Below are 23,507 nucleotides of genomic sequence, written 5' to 3'. Positions count from 1 at the left end.
GGTACCCATTTTAGATTCGGTAGAATGTGTACTTTCAAAAAAGATATGGTTTTGGGGGGTAAACCTATATTTCTGTGTTTTTACCCCACAAAAAATGCAGTCAATGTGTTGATTTTTCATTAGCTGAAGTTACCCACAGGACTATCTGTATGCGCTAACTTCATTTTGGGGCCTCTAAATGCCTGATACTTTGGTAAACCTATGCACCATGGGCACCAAATTGTTCAGTGGACCCCTGGCAATAATATTTAGGGTGCGTTTTCTTGGTAAGTAATGATTCATGGGTGATATGGTGCTGGAAAGTTGAAGCTTTGAGGCAATTATCAGATATTTCACCAAAACCGACAAATTTGGAAAAGCCTTGCGACTCAGTAGTTTGGAGCAGAAAGGTATGGGTACCCATTTTAGATTCAGTAGAATGTGTACTTTACAAAAATATATGGTTTTGGGGGGTAAACCTATATTTCTGTGTTTTTACCCCACAAAAAATGCAGTCAATGTGTTGATTTTTCATTAGCTGAAGTTACCCACAGGACTATTTGTATGCGCTAACTTCATTTTGGGGCCTCTAAATGCCTGATACTTTGGTAAACCTATGCACCATGGGCACCAAATTGTTCAGTGGACCCCTGGCAATAATATTTAGGGTGCGTTTTCTTGGTAAGTAATGATTCATGGGCGATAGGGTGCTGGAAAGTTGAAGCTTTGAGGCGATTTTCAGATATTTCACCAAAACCGTCAATTTTGGGAAAGCCTTGCGACTCGGTCGTTTGGAGCAGAAAGGCATGGGTACCCATTTTAGATTCGGTAGAATGTGTACTTTCCAAAAATATATGGTTTTTGGGGGTAAACATATATTTTTGTGTTCTGGACAATTTGTATGTGCTAACTTCATATTGGGGTCTGTAAATGCCAGATAAATTGGTAAAGCTATGCACAATGGGCATCGAACTGTTCAGTGGACCCCTGACAATCATATTCAGGGTGCTTTTTCTTGGTACCTATTACAGTGTGGGATATGCGGAGCAGCAAAATAAAACCTTTGAAGTGATTTTTCAGAATTTTGATACATTTTTATAAAAACCACAACGCTCAGACAAGCTTTGATGTTTGGTAGTTAGGAGTAGAGAGACATAGTTACCCATTTTGGAATCAGCAGAATGTGTACTTTTCAAAAATATATGGGTTTCTGGGGTAAACCTAATGTTTCAGGATTTTGTGGCCTTGGAATCTGAAGTATGCCATTTTCTGCCTTCTGCTTTCAAAATTCGGTAATATACTGCCGACAGTTTTTGCTGTACAGAAGTCCTAAATCTGCCTAAAACTATACATATCTGGTATTGGCACGTTCGAGAGATATGAGGCTTTCCAAATCAGTTGGATTTTCATTCGTAAAATGAAATATTTTTCTGGTATAAATTCATATATTGTGAAAAATAGAAATTCTTCATTTTTTTTTTGTATTTAGCGCTAAAAATCTTTTTGCAGAGGTGGAAATAGATGAAAACTCAGGCACATTTAAAAAGCTCAGTTTCTCCCGAAAAAAACAATGTATAGTTTTCCTAGGTAAACTATAGGTTTCCCCTCAGAAAATGCCCCTAAAGTGAGAGAGCACAAATGTTTAAAAAATGGCTGGCATTTCGCGTAACCAAAATGTGAAATTTTTTATTTGTTGTGTTTGAGTCATTTAGCTTTTTATTCAGCAGCTCTCCAGTCTGCAATTTCAGCAATCTGGTTGATAGGGTCTAAATGACCATAGCAACCATGCACTGATTTGAATAAGTGACTGGAATATGAAAAGAAGAGGGTCTGATAGAAAGTAATCAAAACTAGCAATAACGATAAATGTGTAGCCTTACAGGGCATTTGTTTGTTTTTTTTAGATGGGGTCAGTGACCCCCCATTTGAAAGCTGGAGAGAGTCAGAAGGCAAATCATTCAAAAATGAAGACCAATTGAAAAGTTGCTTTGAATTAGCCATTCTATAACATACTAAAAGGTAACGTAAAGGTGAGCCAATCTTTCCCCGATATGCCACTAACGGGCATGGCTATATGGGGGTATAGGATTGTCCATTTCGAGCTGCAGAGCCATCACCGTCATTGGCCCCAGCTGAGTTAGGGACCCAGCTCTGCAGAAACCGTCCCACATCCTTGATCATTGGTCTTAGAACTTGGATGAGGCCGCTGATTGCTGCTTGAGTGCCTTCCATGGCCTGCGCTTGCCGTTCCTGAGCATAGGCTTGCACCTCCTGGGAACGGCAAATCATATGCAGAATGTCATTCGGTTGTTCCAGGTGCTGAGCTATCTCCTTTACGTTGAGGTCGGTCAATCGCTATTACTGCAGGAGCCGGGCAGAGTTCAGAACGATACGATTCTTCAGTTTTTGGGGTTTTATCATGAGGAGATATGATTCCAACTGGGCTGTCTGTGGTTACCGTTGTAGCCGTCTCAGTGGTGCAATACTCTACCACATTCTCTTCTAGGGCGTAAAACGTTGTTTCCGGGGGAACTGAAAGAGAGGAAGAAAACGAAGATTATATTCTCTATATGTGCAAAAATGTATCAACGGAATTCATGGCTGTCTGAAGGCGAATGTCAAATGGCCCGTTTCTCCACCTACAAAAAAACATTGGAGACGATACAAACACTCCACTCTGAACTGTGCAGGCAAGTAGCAATTGACTTTCATGGCAACTGCCTATCACCGTCATTTTCAGATTGATCACCAGAAATAAAGGCGCTTTTCAATGACTTTTTATTTTTTACCATTAAAAAAGTTTAATGCCCCTGTCTCTAATTTGTTACATTAGTCAATACATTTCTCAGCAGCATCTGTGGAATATTAACAAATATTGTATCAAGTCTAACAGCTGCCTTTAATAAAACTCAGGGATTCTGTTCAGCAGGGACAAAGATAACAAACGTATCAACTAAATGAATCCATTTAGAATAGTTTAAACCCTCCAGAGCTGCTTACAAAAGAGGTTTTTTCTCCTGGTGTCCCACCAGCCCACCCTGTATATTGAACCTTCTTTAACTGTCATTGACTGTTCACTCTCAGTTTCCGCCTGCTTCACACCTTCACCACCCAGCTTTCTAATACCACACACCCATTCTAAATACCTTAAACTCTATTTCTAGACGCTGTCTCTTTATAATCCACTTAAAGGGAACGTCAGTAATAGTCTAACCTAATCCACCCTGACAACTCGAAAATACTTCTGCCTTTCCTGTCCTGTATAATCCAACTTTTCCTTTTACATACCCAGCGATCTAATTAGATTATAGTCACATGCAGGCATGGCCTTATCTTATTTGCTGCCTGTTTTTTTTACTTCTCTGGTTCCGTCATTTATACAGCCCTGATTAGCCATCTGGCACATTGTAAATACACGATAATAAGGAAAAACTCCTCTCCTGTTATCAGGCTTCTGTGACCTATTAAATGGGCCGTTATTAATTTGAGATTAGATTTGTCTACTCATTAAATCTTAAATAGATATTTATCCTTATACGGTAGGCACTGGATACACAAGCGCCTCCAATAATTCCTTTAATCATTTGCAAGAGATTATTTCAGCAAATGATAACAGCAACAAAGTGCAGCAACAGTCAATACACCCCCTAAACGGATTCTGTTGTGATTTTTACTGTGTAGTTTTTTCTTTTTGAATTATACTGTTTACATTACAAATAATGCTTTCTACCAAATAAAATGTTATTCCTGAGCCAACAAATTATTTTTTTGCCTGTATTATTGGTGTGTAGGCAGCCGTCTCGGGTCATTGTGCCTGATTCTGTGCTTTCAGATAGAGCCAGAACGTCACAATGGAACTGCTTTTAGGTAAGCTATTGTTTCTCTTACTAAATTTAACTGGACCAGTTGCAGTGGGACCTGGATTTCTATTTTTTTTTTATATCTCTTTTATTTTTCAAAAACATATGCATTAACAAATGGTAAGCATAAATATTTCCAATACAGAATTTTCAAAGGAAAAGAAACATTAGTATAGAATAACATCGATAATGAATTGTTTTCACCAGTACGATTTCTGTTACATTGAGTGACTGTCTATCTCTCACGATTGAAGAAATATATTCCATGGTGCCCAAATTTGCGTATGTTTTTCCACTGTGTCTGCTAATAAAGCTGTTAAATATAACATATTCTGAGTCTGAGTGATTTTTCCAATTATACCGTGAGAGTCTATAATCGGTTGTAGCCAGTGCTTCGCTAAGTTGATTCTTGCTGCAGCTACTGGATTTCTATTTTTAAGTGCTATTCTCTTATGTACCACTAGGTGGGAGCATTTTTAGCAATGCAGATGTCAAGGAGTGGTTATTTAGTTACCTCCCATTGCTTTATTACAATGGCTGCTGGGGGGGGCTTTTGATGTCACTCAAACTTGCAGTGCAGCAGTAGAGAGTGACTGAAGTTTATCAGAGCACAAGTCACATAACTGAGGGCACCTGGGAAACCAACAACGTCTAGCCCCATGTCAGATTTAAAAAAAATCTACTTGCTCTTTTGAAAAAGATATTTCAATACAGACATTTGGTGGAGCAGCATTATTTACTAATGTATTTTGAAAAAAACATGTTTTACCATGACAAAATCCATTTGAAGGGCACCTGTTCATTAAAGCAATACTGCATGGGCCAGAAAATGCTTCTAGCTAGAGCTATAATGCCTTCATTGGGAGGGAGACAACATGCATAATGAACGAGCTGTGACACTCCTCATTGTTTGCATGCTTTTGAGTTTCTCACCTGGTGTGAGCAGCATAGAGCTCACTAGGAGCAATCTCTAGCCCATAAAATATTGTTTCCACCAACCAAAGTGCAGGCTCTATTAGCTTAACACCTCCAGTGGGGGGAAACAATTTACCATGACAATTGGCCTTTTAGCAAACACATAGAACAGGAATAGGCAACCTTCTGCAGCCCAGATGTTGTAAGCGTACATATTCCCCAGCATCTCTAGATCAGCGGAGCTGCTTATACACTGCTAGAAATACTCCACCTCACCCATTAAAACCACATTTTAAATCCATACTTAATATGTCCAGCCACCATGTAATTTCCTGCACCCTTGAGGGCCACCCTGAAAATAAGGCTCGGGTGAAACTGATCAATATACCAGCTTCACGGGATATTCCTTCCCAGAAAAGTGATAATGAGAGAGTGGAATTTATCACCTCTCTGAGAATGACTCTCCAGGGGAATTATTATAGAGGAGTCAAACCCTGCAGCTGCCAGGGTGGCCCAAAAGATATGGCGGGAGCCCAGTAGGACACAGACTGACCTGGTTGTCTTGGGCGCTGGGCCCAGCACTGATATATATGACTTAATTGAAAATGATATTCCACTCATTCTTTTAATTTAAAAAGAAACCTCATTTCCCTGTCTTTCCAAGTAATTAGAAGAGTCTAAGAAGTGATTTTGAGCTCTGTATAAACAAGCCCCTTCGGTCCCCCAGCTGCAGTGGGGCGGGATAATAGGTTAATATGTCTTTTCTGCCTCCTACAATTTCAAGAAACCCGAAGCTGCAAACTTTCAATTTTGTATTTTGCAGTGCTGCCAATGGCAAACATATTTATGATGTTAGGATGATGACCGAGGCATGGATTTTATGGGCAAGCAGAGCTGGGACAAGGGGCTTTAGCACCCATATAGTATGACCACTGCCCCGATCCTCCCAGTCCTACCACACCATTACTCTCTCTGGGGTCCCCAATCTTTTTTTTACCTATAAGACACATTCAAATGTGAAGCATGAACAAGTTTGTGGGGATGCCAAAAATGGGTTCTGATTGTATAATTGATAGTCCCTATGTGAAGGGTTAGTCTATAGGATGTTCTGTTTGGCATTTCACCTGGTTTATATACAACCACTTGCCTCCAAGCCTGGAATTCAAAAATATGCACCTGCTTTGAGGTCACTGGGAGCAACATCCAAGAGGTTTGGAGAGCACCATGATTCTCACGAAGCCACTGGTTGGGGATCACTGAGGCACCCTTACATGGACAGATATAAACTGCCAACAGATAAAGTTGTCCGCTTATTGCGCAGTGTATGGGGGTCCTTTGATGGGCTTCCCGATCAATATGTGGTCCGAAAATCAGACACGTCGATCGGGCGAGATTAAATATCGAGAACCGCATCAGTTTCTCAATCGAACTGCCTGGATACAAATTGTAATCTGATCGTTGTCCCTAGGGCCCATGATCAGATTAGCCCAATATTGCCCACCTCAAGGTGTCACCAAGTAGATCTCCCTATGTGAGACCAGCTTTAGTGCAGGCCCGGACTGGCCATCTGTGGGTTCTGGCAAATGCCAGAGGAGCTGCCATAAGATTCCATAGAAAGTCACTATTTAGTGGGCTGGTGGGGAGCTGATTGGGCCTCTGTGTACCTGAAATGCCAGGGCCTATTTTGACTTCCAGTCCAGAACTGCTTTAGTGGATCCGTAGACAAGGATCTGGTCTAATGATGAGCCCCTCAAATACTGTGTTGCACCTCCCTTCTAAAAATGATTTTACTCTAGGCAGGTGCCTTCCTTGCCTACCTGTAATCAGGGGCAATCCTGGGCATTTTACCACCTGAGACGGCCTTCCTTTTGCCGCCCCCCACCCCTCCAATGGCACTCACCTTTTCAGCGCTGGAGGCGGTCAGGACGGTCTAGTGCAGAGAGCGCAATTGCGCTCTGTGCACTAGAAGAGCCCAATTTCCAGGTTGAAAATGGAAATGTGGCTCTTAGTTATCAGGAGCGGCATTTTTGCTGTCCCTGGCAACCAGGGGGGTGTTGCTGCCTGAGGCGAGTGTCTCAACTGGTTGGTGGAGAGCCCTTGCCCGTAATTCTGCTACTCGTATCCAGACCAGGATTCAAGACAGGCCCTGGCATTTGAAGTACACAGAGGCCCAAGCAGCCGCCACACGCCAAGTAGTGACTGATTCATCTGGTCACTCACTTTGGGACAAGGTCATGCTGCCAGGCGAGTTGATGGCCTCTTGGGCGCTTATGTCCGTAGGAAGGGTCAGTATTGCGCTCTCGCCCAGCAAGTTACATATGCGCGGCTGCATGGGGGGTAAGCAGGACCAGGGCGGCGCCAACATCGCCTTCCAGCGCCCGAGACATCTATCTTCACACCTCGGACCTTCACGTCGGACCACTTATGGAAAGTCCCTCGTTTGTTTCTTTTTCTGGCTGTTCACTGCAGAGAAAACCTGGATTTTCCAGTATAAAGTTTCTTATTTAATTGGCTTTTGGCAGAGAGCCCAGAATAGCCACAGCTGCAGATAAGATACTTTTATAACAATTTTGAGATAAGCAAATAAGTAAGTGTAACACTATAAGGTAACAGGTCCCTTGGGAGAAGTTAGACTCACAGCTTACAGGGCACTTCACCTTCATTAGCAAAACTGTAATAACTTACAAAAAAAAAACAGAAATAAGATCAAACTTTAATAACCTGCAAAATTTTGTAAAGTGAACATGGTAATTAGGGGGTGTGTGGTTACAAAATGGGTGTGGTCAAAAAATTTGTTGCACTACACAGGCGTTGCTTTTGGTCACCAGAGGCACCCCAGCGTTGAAGTGGTTAATGAGGATGTGCTTCCGCTTCTCCATCTCCTCTAAGATGATCTCCACTTCTTCCTCAGAAAAGTTCATCTTACACTTCTTGGCTGGAATCAGGGCCGCCATCAGGGGGGGGACACAAGTGGCCGGACCTGAAGGGGGGCCCGGCAGGGCTGCACTTTTCAAAGAGCCGGGCCCCCCTTGACAGCTCCGAATCGGTGCCGCCCGATCGAATTCCCGAACAGACGAATGTGGAAGTGCCGAGCAGACTAAGTCCTGAAGCCGCGGAAAGACCCAAAGTCACGAAAGGAGCCGACACTGAAGTCCTGAAACGGCGAAAAGAAACGTAGTCATGAAAACAGCTATAATTGAAGTCCTGAAGCCACGAGTTCAATTCTAATGACACCAATGTGGGTTTTTTTGTTTTTATTTTAATCCCCTGGCCACCAGTGTTTGATTTTAATACTCTATAGTAGAGTCCTGCGCGGGTCCATTTTTTGGGACCCGAGCCGTACCTGCAACCCGGACCCGTATTTTCTGCAGCCCCAATTTTTTTTTAACTTGGAAGGGGGCCCTGGCGCCAAGGTTTTTTTAAAAAAATATTCTTGGGGCCCTGGTGCCAATGTTTTTTTGTTTTGTTTTTTTAACTTATAGGGGGGGCCTGACCACCAATTTTTTTAAAAAACCTTTTCTGGAGGGCCCTGGCACCACAGTTTTTTTTAACTTATAGGGGGGCCCTGACCACCAATTTTTTTAAAAAACCTTTTCTGGAGGGCCCTGGCACCACAGTTTTTTTTAACTTATAAGGGGGCCCTGAGCATCAATAGCTTTTTATAACTTGTGGGGGGAGGGGTTACCTTTTTTAGCGCTGATGTCTGTGTGGTCTTTTAATTGTGGAGTGGGTGGGGCCTGAGTGAACAAAAACCAGAATGTTGTTGTACGGGGCCCTGTGATATTTTTAATGACGTAGCCATGGCCCCTTAGCCAGCGATGTGGAATAGGCCTTTCTACGTAAATTGCGTAATCTGGGAAGGACTGGGGAAACCTACGCAGTGTAACAGCTTCCACAATCTGCTTGAAAGCGTATTTTGCAGGCCCCGCCGCCACCTCACCGAGATAAATGGCTATTGGATAAAAAGACTGCCATTTAAACACACCTCCTTTTCCCCCTCCCCTTTTGCAGCGGCGCCTCGTTCTACTCAACGAGGACTCGTCATCGATTGGTCAGCAGCGCCGTCTATAAGTGATACGGCGATCGGATTGGTTTTCCGCTTGTGAGCGCTTGGCGCTGATTTACAGTCACGCCAGTCGATTGTTAGAGTTTATATAGTGTGTTAAAAACAATAGCGCTGCGACTGTAAAAAACAGAATGATTGCTTGATTGAGATAAATGCCGGTGTAATATTTCCCTCCTTAAACGGGCGCGTCTATTGGCCTAAAAGTAGCTCCACATCAAACATCAGTAGCCAATCAACTACGCGTGTATCTCTTCTGCTCCACCTCTTTGCCTCGGGGAGTGATCTGATTGGGAGTGGGCGCGCTTGGATGGTGGGCGTGGCTACGCCACATGCATGCGTCATTCTTTCTGCCATTTGCCGGTGCCTAAGTGAGAGAAGGAGTAGATTCCCGGTTCCGTTGTCGCATCCTCCCTTCTCCGACTGCTTTGCCGCTCTAGTCTATGGCACGTCCTCGTTCTCTGGTGTCGCCGCTGCTGAGCGGAGTGTTCTGTCAGTGTGACACTGTGAGCGGCGCGCCGCATTCCCACGAGACGCCGGCCTCTCCTTCCCTGGCTGCTGCTGCTCTGGCCGCGGATCCGTGCGGGGGACTTTTATGCGGGGGACCGGAGCACGAGAGACGCCTGCAGATCCTATTCCAGGAGTTGGACGTCAACAAGGACGGAGCCATCTGCATCAATGACTTGGCGGTGGGACTCAAGCGCCTCGGGGTGCATCGCACTGAGCTGGAGCTGAGGGTGAGAATGTGCGGGGGGCCGGGATATACCAAGTGCTCATAGGGGTGCATCTGTATACCTACTACTGGTTGCTATTGGTTACGCCACTCCATAAGGTCATCGTCTTAAAGGGAAACTCCACCCCAAAAACTGCTTTCAGTAAAAGATAATGTTTCACTGGTGATTCTATTTAATACTTATTGCAAACCTGAAGTGTATTGGAAAGCTGCTTTTGCATTTCATTGAGAGAAATCCTATTTTATTTACTACAAGTTGCTTTCCTTTATTGTGCATTCCCCCTCTGTTCTGTAGGTCCTGCTGTCTGTCTGTCTCCCCTCTGACCCACCATGGTACCTGCTACTTGCAGCTGTCTACAACTAGGCTCATCCATGAGCTGCACGTGCAAATCCTATTTCTAGCCAGCCTTGTGTTTATATATGTGTATATATATATATATATACAGGAGAACCCCCATTTTACGGTTATCAGGGGACCAGAAAAAAATGGTGTAAAATCCAGGGAAATGTCAAATCAGGGAAATGTATTATACATAATAATATATACAGGTGGGACCACGAAACAACAATGTAAAATGAGGGGAAACTTGAAATCAGGGGATGTAAAATGGGGGGTCTACTGTATATACAAGTATGGGATCCATTATACAGAATGCTCGGGACCTGGGGATTTCCAGGATTTGTGGAAAGGCCCGGGCCTAGGACGGCAGCCGCACAATATTGGTTCAAAAACACTAGGGATACGCAGGAGATACAATCATTTTTTTAAAAAATTTCCCATGCGCCAATTAACATGGCTCCAGTCCCGATGATGAAAATTTGCTTGATAAAGGAGAGGGGACAGGGGCGCAGAACGGCTTCCCGTTATGTAAATCCTGCCCTGGATAACGGATCTCTCTGTAATTCAGATCTTCATACCTCAAGTCTACTAGAAAATAATTTAAACATTAAATAAACCCAATAGGCTGGTTTTGTTTCCAATAAGGATTAATTATATCTTAGTTGGGATCAAGTACAATGTACTTTTTTACTACAGAGAAATAGAAAATAATTTTTAAAAATGTGGATTATTTGGATAAAGATGGGAGACAGACTTTCCATAATTTGGAGCTTTCTGGATAGTGGATTTCCGGATCACAGATCCCATACCTGTACTGACAGACAAGGTTAATGGTTTTTCTAAACATGTAAATCGAATACACATGTATTTGCTGCCAAAGCCCAAAGAAATGACCAAAATCCAGATATGGTGTTTTCTTTAGAGGTTGTTTAGGGGTTAAGATATTGTATCTTTATATTTAACACTTCTTTCCAGGTTTTCTGTTTATAGATTATTGTGTCCCACTGGGAAAACAATTCACGAAAAAAATTATTTTTGATATGTAGTCTTTATATTCTTCTTGATGTATATGTGCAGGGCTGTTTTTATATATAGGCCCCCGATGGCCTGTGCCTAGGGCGGCATGGTTTTTTGGGGGTGCCTATTTTTCTTGTTTTTAAAAACCCTCCCCACCCTGCGCCACGGATTTCTATAGGAAATTTTATTTTTTTAGTCTATATCTTTTAACAAAAGTGGGATTGCACATAAATTATAGTAGATTTGGAAAGCTCAAGTTGTCCCAAAAAAACCCTGATGTCGTTTTTTTAATTAATAATTTTCATACATTTGTCTTTATCAGGAATATGCCAGTAAGAAGCAGAAGAAAAGAGAAGGATAAAGCAGAAGGGATAGAATTGAGATCAGAAAACAGAGGAAGACATTACCCTGGGACACTCTCAGGTAAGTATAGCTTAAATGGGGTGTCTTCATTTTGTGCCCTTATAAGCCACATGCTTAGGTAGAACTTTACATATTTGATATAAAACTGTTCAGCGGAGCCCAGGCTTTCATATTTAGGGTGTTTTATCTTGGTACCTAATAGTATGTGGAAGATAAGATGTTGCAAGGTGGAAGCATACTTAGGTAAACCTAAACGTATACGTGCCCGACCACAGAGCCAGCCTATATCAGGATATCTAATAGTAATAATGACATAAAAATCTTATCTGTATTTGTATAGAACTGGCTCTTTGCTGTGACAGCTTGGTGCCACCAACCAGTGTGTCAATCAATAGGAGCTGCAGCCACAGAGTGCTGTCCATGGTACTGAATGGAAAAGGCAGTTTAAGCTTCCCTCAATGGCTGCATTAGTGATTGCAGTATATGTACCATAAGTCACATGTTAGATATGTACTTACTATAGCAAATGTGTTTTATGTAACATAGTCACATAGATTGAAAAGAGACACAATTCCATCAAGTTGTCCCTGGATTGCCTTGTAGCTTCCATAACCCTGTATTCCATTACTTGCTAAACACCATCCAACCCCTTCTTAAAGCTATCTAATGTATCAGCCTGTACCACTGATTCAGGGAGAGAATTCAACATCTTCACAGCTCTCATGCTGATATATAGAGATAAATCGATTGTTCAGGACAGTGGAGATCCGTTGATGGCTGGAGGGCTCCCTAGGTTTTCCAACAGTTTGTGCAGGAGACAGAGGAAGGGAAGAAGCACACAAGTTCAGCTAGGCAATGCCTTCAGCACATTTATTTGCAGAAGTATTGAACGCACAAGCTTTCGGGGTCCAACCCCTTCCTCGGGTGCAAGGGAGGGAGGGGTTGGACCCCGAATGGACCCCGAGTGCGTTCAATTCTTATGCAAATAAATGTGCTAAAGGCATTGCCTAGCTGAACTGGTGTGCTTCTTGCCTAATTGGAATCTGTTGCCGTGTTGGGCTTGGAAGCGGCCTAGGATATGATTGCACCGAGCAACATGAAGTAAGTGGTGTGCGGCAAATCTAAAAGAGTTGCGGAGACAGAGGAAGGCCATATGGCATTTGGTAGTGGCTCTGCTAACATTGATTTCCTTTTAATAAATAAACTCAGTTTTTCAGAAAACTAGATACAACACTAGCATATTCTATTAATTTGGCACAGTTTACCCTGGGGCTTGTTATATCCTACAGACTTGTAGCAATCAGTCCTACCCTCTCTTTACCCACACAGGGAGCCCACCATCCCCTTTACCCACACAGGGAACTGACCCTCCCTTTTACCCACACAGGGAGTCCACCCTCCCTTTTACCCACACAGGCAGTCCACCCACCCCTTTACCCACACAAGCAGCCCATCCCCCCATTACCCACACAGGCAACCCGCCCACCTCTTTACCCACACAGGTAGCCCGCCCATCCATTTACCCACACAGGGAGAATGCCCACCCCTTTTCCCGGAATTCACAAAATTTTGGGATTATTGCATAGATTAGGATATATTCTGGACTTCTCGCATTGATTTATATACAACCTCGTCAGATATGAGATGCCGGATTTTCGGATTCAGACTTTTTCCATCCGGGTATACAAAATCCTGAAAAATTTTGATTCTTTTTTTTTTTACTAAAAATTCAGATTTTATAGTAAAAAAACAACTTTTTTTCCCCAAGTTTTTTTTAACCCCCTAAGTGTTTTTTCATTCATTCTCACCCTCCCCACCTCTTATGAGTTACCCCTAGCTTTATACCCAGAATAAAGACTCCGCAGACTGATGGTTAAATCTGTGAAACGCACAGCTTTATTAATAATTATTATAGGATAAATAGGGCTATTTGATCCAGAGGAAGGCAAAAACCCTTTGTGAGGGAAAAATTCCTTCCTGACTCCTTAACGGCAATCGGATTTGCTCCCAGGATCAATTTGCCATATTTAATCAAGAGAAAGAGGGTAAGGGAAACAGATGGTAATATGGCAGCATACACATGAGCGCCTTTAGGCTGCTAGGTGAACTCTGCATTCCATTTCTTTGGTCCCTTGCAGCCTGCAGACCCGGCTTTTGCAGTCTGAGGGATGGAGAGAAAAGAAATGAAGGGTCTACCATGTGGCTTAAGGGGGCTTCTGTCTATGAAACCATATTTAAGATGGGAAGGGAGGGACTGCTGGTGGAATTACAGTGGCAGGAAGGGAAACAAAAAGCAATAAGGCTACGTAAACATGAGCACCGTTTAGCAGCTAGATGAATGCTGCATTCCAATCCATTCCATTGAACCCAGGCAGCCTGCACACCCCGGCATTTGCACACTGAGGGATGGAGTTGAAAGGAATGCAGAGTCTACCGAGTGGCTAAATGGTGCTCCAGTTTATGATACTATATAAGAGGGACAACTGCTGGTGGAATTGGAATGAAGGAAAAGAAAAAGAAAGCAATATGGCAGCATACGCATGAGCGCCATTAAGCTGCTAGGTGAATGCTGCATTCCATTCCATTCCATTGGAGAACTGGCAGCCCAGACAGCTTGCAGACCCGGCTTCTGCACACTGAGGGATTGAGTGAAATGGAATGCAGGGACTACCGAGTGGCTTAGGTGCATCTGCCCATGAAACCATATTTTAGGTGGAAAGGGAGGCACCGCAGGTGGAATTACGGTAAGCAATATGGCAGCTTAAACATGAGCACCGTTAAGCAGCTCGGTGAATGCTGCATTCCGTTTCATTCCATTGGAGCCCCAGCAGCCTGCAGACCCGGCTTCTGCACACTTGGGGTTGGAGTAAAAAGGAATGCAGGGTTTACCGAGTGGCTTAAGTGCGCTCCTGTTTATGATGCTATATTTTAGTAGGAAGGGAGGGCACCGCCGGTGGAGCTACGGTAGAAGGAGATGGGGCACCGCTGGTGGAGCTATGGTGGAAGGAGGAGGGGTACCGCTAATTGCTCTGGATGGAAGAGAAACAGAAAGCAAGATGACCTGATGTGAAACCTGATGTGCCGTTTTTCATGTGTCCCCAATCTTCTGTCAACGCGGGTGATGGCAATGATTTTTGCGTTGCAGGATGATCACGCAGCTCTATATTGCGGAATAATCGAAGCTCCCAAAGGCATCGGCGATCTCTTTTCTTATTGCCAAGGAACCCTCGGAGGGAGGTGTTAGAAGTAGATGTTCATAACAGGGTCCATCGTCGGAAAGTCCAACATCCTCCGGTATGAATGGGGGCTGCAATTTTCTCTGTACCAAAGCCAGCCAGTCAATGCCCTGGTTAATAGACAATATAAAACATTCTTTATTAATTCTTTTGTCCATCTGTACCTTTAGTTCATTTTTGTAGCTAGCAAAAATTGACTGAAGTAACTTACTCGAAAGAAATGATGAAACATTAGTTCACCTGCATCTTCCTCGCTGGAGCCCAGCCGCATCCATGGGTCCAACTGTAAAAGCTAAAGAAAAAGAGAGAAACATTAGTAGATAAGCTTTGTTGCAGTGCTGTGTGCCAGTTAATGGCTATAAAGGCTTAATACTGTTAGACTGCACAAATAGGATAGTGCTACCTATTCACGAATCACTGGTTAAACCACACCATGCACCCTTAACTTGCTGTGTAACTTACCCCTGATATTAAAATAGCTGCATCCTCAGCCAGGAACTTTGGGCAGACGACGCCAATAGATGGTCTCATCCATGGTAGCTGCAATGTGAAACATAAGAAAGATCTGTTATTATAGATTAAAGAACTAATCAGGTGTAACTGACCAAGAAGACTACAAAACCTGTTGCTATATATACATTAAGGGGCTTTTATAAAGATAGCTTTGAGTATATCGTGAAATATTTATATTCCCTACACACGTGATCAATTCTGCAATACAAACAACTGATTACTCTATGGCCATACGGAGCTAAAATAGTTGATGTTTGATGTTTTTTCCAACTTAATGTACATTCACCTATTCAGTGCACTTATTGAGCTTTGTACTTACGTCCCCGACTAGCATCTCGAAGATCACGATGCCCAGAGACCACCAATCTGCAGATCTTGAATACGGCAGCCTGGAGAGGACTTCGGGAGCCATGTAGTCATAGGTTCCAGTCAGGCTGCGTGTTCTGTCCCCATAGCCAATTCCTGCAAAAACAGTAACTGTAAGTAAACTGGAAACCAGTGGGGCTTATTTATCAGTAGCGGCTCAGACTCAAAGTACAAGAAAGGAACAGTTCAGTTTGTTTTCTTTTCATCCTGAGCTGCATGATCAGCAAACAAACTGAACAGTTAGGTCCCATGTGGCCCCCCTTTCTAACTGACTAACAGGTTAGAGAGATGCAAAAATATAAGGTTTTTATTACATTAGACGTCTTTCTATAGATTACATTCTAGGGTAACTCCGATCTATGTTCTCACTAAATATTAAGTGATACAAATCAATTGCCTAACAATTGGCACCCTCTAGTAATTCACCTTTCCTTCTCCTTTAATCTGATCTGCTAAAGCATAACTCTTTAGGTGAATTTCACTCTTGCGTTCTCATAATATGAAACTACAAATGTCAGTCACTTAGTGAGTCTCAAAAACATAACACGAAGCGCAACCCTTTTTTGACATGTAAGTTTATGAGAAACCTTACCGTCTTTGCATAGTCCGAAATCAGCCAGTTTGATGTACCCGTTGCTGTCTAAGAGCAGGTTTTCCGGCTTGAGATCTCTGTTAATACAACGGCAAATGTTAGAAAAGTACAAGTTCACTGGCACACAAAAGGGGAAATAATTAGTGATTATATAGTGAATAACAACCTTTTTTAAACTTTAAGTCACTGAGGAGATTCTTGACCATATAAAGGCACAAGGCTGAAGTTGTCATGCTCTTGTGGAGCAAGCTCTATAGGGGACATTAATCGTGGCTTCTTAAAAGTTTAGCAGTAATATTCTCTTATATTTTATATTGCAAATGTTTTCATATACTTAAAAAAAGTATTGATATATAATATATCTATACTTACCGGTGTATGATACCATTTTCGTGCAAATAGGAGATGGCCAGCACTGTGCACGCAGCATAGAACCTGCAAAGAGAAAATGACTCCCATCAGTAGGTTATTGAATACATAGCCATTTATTTGTTAGTGTAGCACAGGGTGGTGATATCTCAGTCTAAATATTACAGGCTCGCTGTGATTTAAGAGACCCACTGACTATAATGGTAAGTTGTGTATGCAGCTCCGAACTTATTAAAAATTTCTTATGTATTTCTAAATAAAGCCTCTTGCATTTGTGTAATATGGCTGCTTCCTTCGATAAACAAGGAGCCAGATCCATATGCTATTTATGGTTTTCAAACTTGTGTAGTTTTCCTCAGCACGTCCCTTGAGTTCCTTATCCTGTGGGCTCACCCTCTCAGGTCACACAGTAAAGGCCAGAAATTGATCAATTCCTACAAAACGAAGTAAGCCACAACAACCACAGAACTGTGCTGCTACTTTTTATTCTATGACATGTTTCGGATCACATGGACCCTTTCTCAAGTGTGTGACTTGAGAAAGACACACTTGTGAAAGGGTCCATGTGATCCGAAACATGTGGTGGAACAAAGAGTAGCAGCACAGTTCTGTGGTTGTTGTGGCCTGCTATTTATGGTTTAGTTTGTATGAATGGTATTATATTTAAATAGCGCCCACATGACACTAGGTAAAGGTTCATTATTACGTACGTAGTCCTCCGTTGTCCAAATTTACGTTCCCTCTCCAGGAGAGTCCTTAAGCAGCCTCCAGCGACATACTCCATGAGGAAGAAGAGATGGTGGTCTGACTGGAAGGTGGCATGTAGATCCACGGTGAAGGGGTGGACAGCTGCTGTGAGAGCGACCCGTTTCTCGACCAAAATCCTGAATATTAAAAGCATTCATTATCAAAACAAGCCAGTAGAGAAAGTGTCATTCTGCCCATAGGAGCCACATTATTGTCTTAGATTATTTAGTATAGTACTAATGGGAGATGTTAGTGGAAGTCCCAAGACACATAACTAGTTAGGCATTGCTTGCATTATCAGGGTAATATCAGAGCGCTACAGCTGTTTGAAAGGGACATGGGTAAGTAATAAAGCCAACTAGCCAAGTTGATCATTCCCATAAACTGACCTTTCAACATCCCTTAAGGTGGTGATCTTCTGTTTTTTTAGGATCTTCAGGGCATACGATCTTTTTGATGCCGTGTGTTGCACATGGAGAACCTGGAATGAGAGAATATATTGAGGGAATTTTGAAGAAACACAGGAAGATACATGCAGAACCTCCAAACCCCTTGCAGAGAGCTCCAAGAATCCATCTTGCCCCCAACATTGCAAGGTAACAGAACTAACTGTTTAGCCAGTGTTCTTGCATGTGCCCAATAGTCATCCTAATAATGGATTTAGATAAATATTACCTTCCCAAATCCGCCCTCGCCTAGGAAACCTCGTTGGGTGAAGTCTTGCAGAGTGCAGTTGGTCAAATGCAAAACTCTGAAAAAGAATTGCAGAATTGAACTCATTGTTATTTCAAATGAAATGTTGATAGTATCATCAGTTGCAGGTTGTACTGTATCTTACTCTGGTTCCGTCGTCACAGCCGGTGGAAAGTCTTCTGCTGTGTTTTCTGGATGAGTTGAGCCGATGTTCACTTCATCCGCAGACATCTCACTATAGGGAAAATGTAAGTTTGTTATTATGCTTGTGTTTTACTAACATGGGAAGCTAAGAGCTGTATATGTACATAGACATTGGAGTTCAGCCCTTTCAGAGGCAGAGAATGATTTGCCAGCACAGTACAGGGTGAATTCAGGTGCCATGTCTGTATCTGGAGTATTACTCCTCCACCAAAAGAAGTACAATAGCCGTATACAGGGCCTCTTTCAGAAATCACCGGGGCCTGTCTGGCAAAATTTTCTGGGCCCCCAAGCCCCATCCCATATCTCGCCCCCCCCCCCCCCCACAGAAAAAAAGCCAAACAAACATCAGAGCTGAAACAGTAACCCCACCCCAAGTTATAAAAGGCCATTGGTGATCAGGGGCCCCCCCTCCTGCAATTTAAAAAAATATTGATTAAGTAAAAAAAAAAAACATTGGTGGCAGCCCACCCAAAATCTAAATTTTTTTTGCCAGGGTTCCCCATAAGTTTGGCTCTTAAGGGGGCCCAGTCATGCTTCACTTACTTGATTGCCAGGTCCCCCCCGCCCGTCAGCATTCTGCAAAGTTTCTAAGAAAGGACGGGAGCTCCGGTTTCAGCATTATTTCTGTCCTATTCAGATCTCTGTGCCCTCATTGGTCGATTAAGTTCCCGGTGAAACTGCATTGGGATTGGTTAGGCTGGAGGGGAAGTTTCTACTTTACCCATCCAATCCCTGTACAGCTTTACCGGGACTTAAACAACCAACGAGGGCACACCAGAGCCCCAGTCCTCTATTATAAACATTGCAGCAAGCTGTCCCCCTAACACTCAAAAAAAAAACTTCAGGGCTCGGGACAACTGCCCCCCCTGTGCCCCCTAATGGTGGCCCTGGCCATATACAGAGAATACAGTTCATAATAAGCCGAACTCTGCATCTTACCTGCCCTCAGTGACAGCCAGTGGCAGTGCTGGATCTTGTGCCGTGGTGGCTGGTTCTTCCGGAGTCAAGGCAACTGCTGGAGACTCATCCCTAACACAGGAATCCTCTGGGGCATTTGTTGGTGGGTCATGGGGAGAACCTGGGTGAATCTCAGGGTCCTTCTGTGCAATTGCCACATTCAGGTTTTGAAGGGTGGCATAAAGAATTTTCAGCTTTTTCCCTGACTCCTTCATAAACTTCCTCAGACGGGCTAAGGTCTCCTTGTCTGAGGTCACTCTGTAGAGCTTTTCAGCGCCCGCTGCAATGCGCATCTCCTTCTTTATTTCTCCCATTACCTGATCTTTATTGGCCAATAGATGTAACCTTGGCCGCAAATCACAAAGTTTTGGAGACAAAACCTCATGATTGTCCTGTAGAAAAGGAGAAAAAGTTATGGAAACAATAGTTGGTTATTGCCTGCCTAAGTTACTGTAATTTACACTTTTTTTCTTTCAATTCTAGAATCACTAAAACTGTTGGCCAAGCCCTCCAGCTCCAGTGAGGAGCAAATCTGCTGGTGTCAGTAGCTGCTACTTCTCAATCTCTCTCTGCACTGAAATGTCACCAGGCTCAAGATTTTATTCTCCACTGGTAAGTCCATATTCCAATTCTAATCTACATCATGGCATTGCTATTTGTTTGATGTTTATACAGGTATGGGACCTGTTATCCAGAATGCTCGGGACCTGGGGTTTTCCAGATAACAGATTTTTCTGTAGTTTGGGGCTTCATGCCTTTTAGTCTACTAGAAATTCATTTAAACATTAAATAAATTTTGCTTCAAATAAGGATTAATTATATCTTAGTTGGGATCAAGTACAAGTTACTGTTTTATTATTACAGAGAAAAAGGAAATCATTTTTAACAATTTGGATTATTTGGATAAAATGGAGTCTATGGGAGAGTACAGTTATGGGATCTTTTATCTAAAATGCTTAGGTCCTGGACTGTAATTCTCTGTTCTAGCTCCCTCAAACAGGAACCTTGGCTTCCCATTTTATTCCAGATTCGCTTTATTTTTCCCTAACATTGTGCTATGGAATATATTGCTACTTTAAACAATAAATACTAATCATCTCCTCCGGACTGAGGCCATTGCACTCTTCAGTAACATGTTATATCCCATTAGCCTTACCGGATTGGTAGCACGAATGCAGGAATTCCGGACACCCATCTTGAGACTCCTGTAATGGGAAATAAACATTGTCAGTGCTGGTATGGGGATAAGAGGTCATTTTTATCTTTCTCAATAGAAACCCTCTTCACCAAATTGCATATTGATGTTGTTATATTATATTGCCCCAACTCATACAATCCCAACATAGCTAAACATGGGAGGTTTAAGCAACTATCCCTACCAAAATATCGACAATGAAGGCAGGTTACCGGATACTCTTTTAATCCCAAAGAAAGCCTGGTCTGCCACGTTTAAATGTCTGGGTCACCCTTTCTTCCCATATGCCCCTATCGGGAAACCCCTTTCTCCCCCACGCGTCAAGAATCTCCCTCATTTTCTGTCTGGCTGATGTTGGGCATTAAAAAAACTGGCAGATTTTGTCTGTAATGCACAATTCACCACCCACCAGGAATTACCAAAAGAAAAGACCAAAGAAATATGGGAACAATCTTCAATTTCATTATAGTAGGAGATGTAAGCTCCAGTAAAGGTGTTGCTAAACAGAGAGCAGTCCCCCGATATATTTCTGTAGCTCACTAAATGTATGAAGATATCACTCAGGGCAGGAGTTATTTTGATGGCTTGTGTTCTGTACACTGAATTGGACACCCTGTGTTTAAATAAACTTCCGTAATGGGAAGAAAGTGTCTTCCCGCAAGCTTATAACTAGAATAAACTCATTCCAAGGTGATCTTAATTGTAAATCTCCCCTATGGGAATGCTCACTTGTGTTTTATCCTGATACCTTCTGCTACTGCCAGTCATCTATCTCTTTTATTCTTCACTAATCACTCAATGACAATATGTGTGTTTTATTTGGTTGTGAAAACTTGAACCTTTAATAAAGGGGGTTTAACATATAAACCAATTTATACGTCTCTTCTATGACAACAGTTATTTTATTTACTAAACCATAAAGTCAAACTATATACTATATGAGCATCATGCTATTGTCTGGTGTTTATGAACTACAACTCTCATCTGCCAGGATTTGTAGCCATCAACGAAATCCAATGCTCTCTGAAAATCAATATAGCCATGTATAGCAGTCATTTCTTTTTATCTATAAAATCAATATATATATATATATATATATATATATATATATATATACAGTCTACATCAGCTGGCAGGAATTGGGGCACTGGTGTAAGGGCAGGTAAGAAGTAGGTGCGCTTCAGTTTTTGGAGAAAACAAGTACAGGCCTGGGAAAGAGATGTGGGACCTTACAAATTGCCCCCTTCCCCTTAATTAGGGCAGGTTTGCTGTAAAATAAATCATAAACTGTATGAATTGTATTTGCAGGATTACCTCTTGAAAGAAGCTCAGATGTCAGATGTTCAAAAAGAAAAAGAAAAAAAAAATACCAAAACGCCTGAGGTGTTTTTGGCTTTTGGCTTAAATAGAGGGGCCGGCACAAGGCCGGGGGACCCCAGAGGGTCTCCCTCTTTAGAAACTGGCTCTCCTTATATGTGTTCAGAAAAGAATGTTAAAATCTGAACTAAGGAGAAGCCAGGAAAAAACAGTCCAAAAAGAGCTGGTAATTTGCCAAAAAAGTAGCAATCCGTCCACTGTAGCAATCTGTATAGGGAAGAGAATAAATTGACAAATTAGTTTCAAGGATAATGCTTTTAACACTTAACTTAATATTTCCTATAAAATATAGAGGAAAGCAGAGATCTAAACGTGAGCTTTGTGTCACTCCCAGCGTTTACTGGCACTCAGTTTATACAATGCAGTACCTCCCAGCAGCCAATCAGAAATGAGCATTGGTATAGAGAGAATGAATACATAGTACATAAGATCACTGGCCAGGTGCAGATTGCCCACCCCCTGCTATAGGAAACATTTACAGAATAGCAATTAAATCTGATTGGAATCAATACTGCCCTACCATGTACCCTGTTGCCCCCCACAGCCGGGACATTTGAAGGGAATGCACATGAGACATGAAAGGAAAAGACATTGCTATGTATTCCATTAAATTCATGTTAAGGTTGGTATATCAGAACAGGTTAGATACCCAGGGGCAGAGGGGCAAAACTGTAAGGAGCCTGTTAATACTGGTCATACAAATAAAGTATTTATAGTGAGGCACAGGGGTCCCCAAATGTCATCTGTTTATGGGCTTCAATTGGGAAAAAGTGTATATTTGCTGTCAGCCCCTCACCACTCTACCAACCAATGGACTAAACCAACTGTCAAACCCTGGGTCTGTGTCTCCCAACCAGCTCTAAGAGTAAAAGCATATCCAAAGCCCATTTTAGGGGTAAACTCTCCAAAATCTCTGAAATCAATGAGAGGAGCATCATCCGCTAGTCTTGGGGGTATCAAACATTTATCACCCCCCTTTTCACTAAAATAAGGATTATTTGGCAAAAAATCTCTTAGAGGGATAGTACATTCACCACTCTACCAACCAACGGACTAAACCAACTGTCAAACCCTGGGTCTGCATTTCCCAGCCAGCACTAAAAGTAAAGGCATTGTCCATTTGAGGGGGAAATTTAATAACATCAGTAACATAATCAATATCTGTTAGTCTGGCACAGGGGTCCCCAAATGTTATCTGTTTATGGGCTTCAATTGGGAAAAAGTGTATATTTGCTGTAAGCCCCTAAATCTCTTCTAGGGATAGTACATTCACCAGTCTACCAACCAACGGACTAAACCAACTGTCAAACCCTGGGTCTGTGTCTCCCAACCAGCACTAAGAGTAAAAGCATCTCCAATGCCCATTTTAGGGGGAAAATTCTCTAAAATCAGTAAGAGGAACAACATCCGCTAGTCTGGGGGCATCACGCAACTATTTCCCCCCCTTATTTGACTAAATTATGGGTTATTTGTCACAAAAATCTCTCACATTTACCTCTCACCACTCAACCAACGGACCAAACCAAATATCAAATCCCTGGGTGTAAAGTCACCTCTCATCTCTGCTCTTAAATCATGAGACTTATAAATAAATGTTATTGTGTAAAAGGAAGAAGCATTGCTATTTATTCCTCCTTATGGGGTTACTGTAGAAAAGGTGTATATTTGCTGTCAGCCCTGCATAACTTCCAAATCCTGAGTCTGTGTCTCCCAACCAGTGCTAAGATTAAAGTCTTCTCCAAAGCCCATTTTAGGGGAAAAGTCTCTAAATTCACTAAAATCAGTGAGAGGATAAATATCTGTTAGTCTGGGGGAGTGTTACCCAACTATTTCCCCTCTTTTTTCATTAAAATAAGCATTATTTGACAAAAAATATCTCCCAGAGGGAATATCCACTTACCAATCACTACGGTGTCAACCAACGGACTGAACCAACTGTCACAGTCCTAAGGTGAAGTCACCTCTGTTCCCTGCTCTTAAAGGGGAAG

At 42.5% G+C, this 23,507-nt stretch overlaps 2 protein-coding genes and 1 pseudogene across 2 annotated transcripts; all 3 read right to left on the bottom strand.

The window, feature by feature from the left end:
• Positions 1 to 1,991: 1,991 nt before the first annotated feature.
• Positions 1,992 to 7,119, bottom strand: LOC121397078 (annotated as a pseudogene).
• A 6,018-nt stretch (positions 7,120 to 13,137) lies between these two features.
• On the bottom strand, positions 13,138 to 18,359 carry LOC121397122 (serine/threonine-protein kinase N2-like). The gene is made up of 10 exons (XM_041573274.1): positions 17,932 to 18,359; positions 17,769 to 17,844; positions 17,483 to 17,574; positions 17,057 to 17,230; positions 16,350 to 16,412; positions 15,978 to 16,054; positions 15,339 to 15,481; positions 14,969 to 15,046; positions 14,718 to 14,798; positions 13,138 to 14,616 (listed from the first exon to the last, which is right to left on the bottom strand). The coding sequence occupies exons 1-10, from the start codon at positions 18,015 to 18,017 to the stop codon at positions 14,431 to 14,433; spliced, it is 1,056 nt and encodes a 351-aa protein (XP_041429208.1). The 5' UTR covers positions 18,018 to 18,359; the 3' UTR covers positions 13,138 to 14,430.
• Positions 18,360 to 18,925: 566 nt separating this feature from the next.
• LOC121397077 (serine/threonine-protein kinase N2-like) lies at positions 18,926 to 21,541 on the bottom strand. Its single transcript, XM_041573004.1, has 3 exons — positions 21,457 to 21,541; positions 20,104 to 20,152; positions 18,926 to 19,339 (listed from the first exon to the last, which is right to left on the bottom strand). The coding sequence occupies exons 2-3, from the start codon at positions 20,140 to 20,142 to the stop codon at positions 18,926 to 18,928; spliced, it is 453 nt and encodes a 150-aa protein (XP_041428938.1). The 5' UTR covers positions 20,143 to 20,152; positions 21,457 to 21,541.
• Positions 21,542 to 23,507: the final 1,966 nt, after the last annotated feature.

The sequence above is a fragment of the Xenopus laevis genome, chromosome 8L (assembly GCF_017654675.1).
Source record: "Xenopus laevis strain J_2021 chromosome 8L, Xenopus_laevis_v10.1, whole genome shotgun sequence".
Taxonomy (NCBI): domain Eukaryota; kingdom Metazoa; phylum Chordata; class Amphibia; order Anura; family Pipidae; genus Xenopus; species Xenopus laevis.
This window is presented reverse-complemented; position numbering and strand designations above follow the sequence as displayed.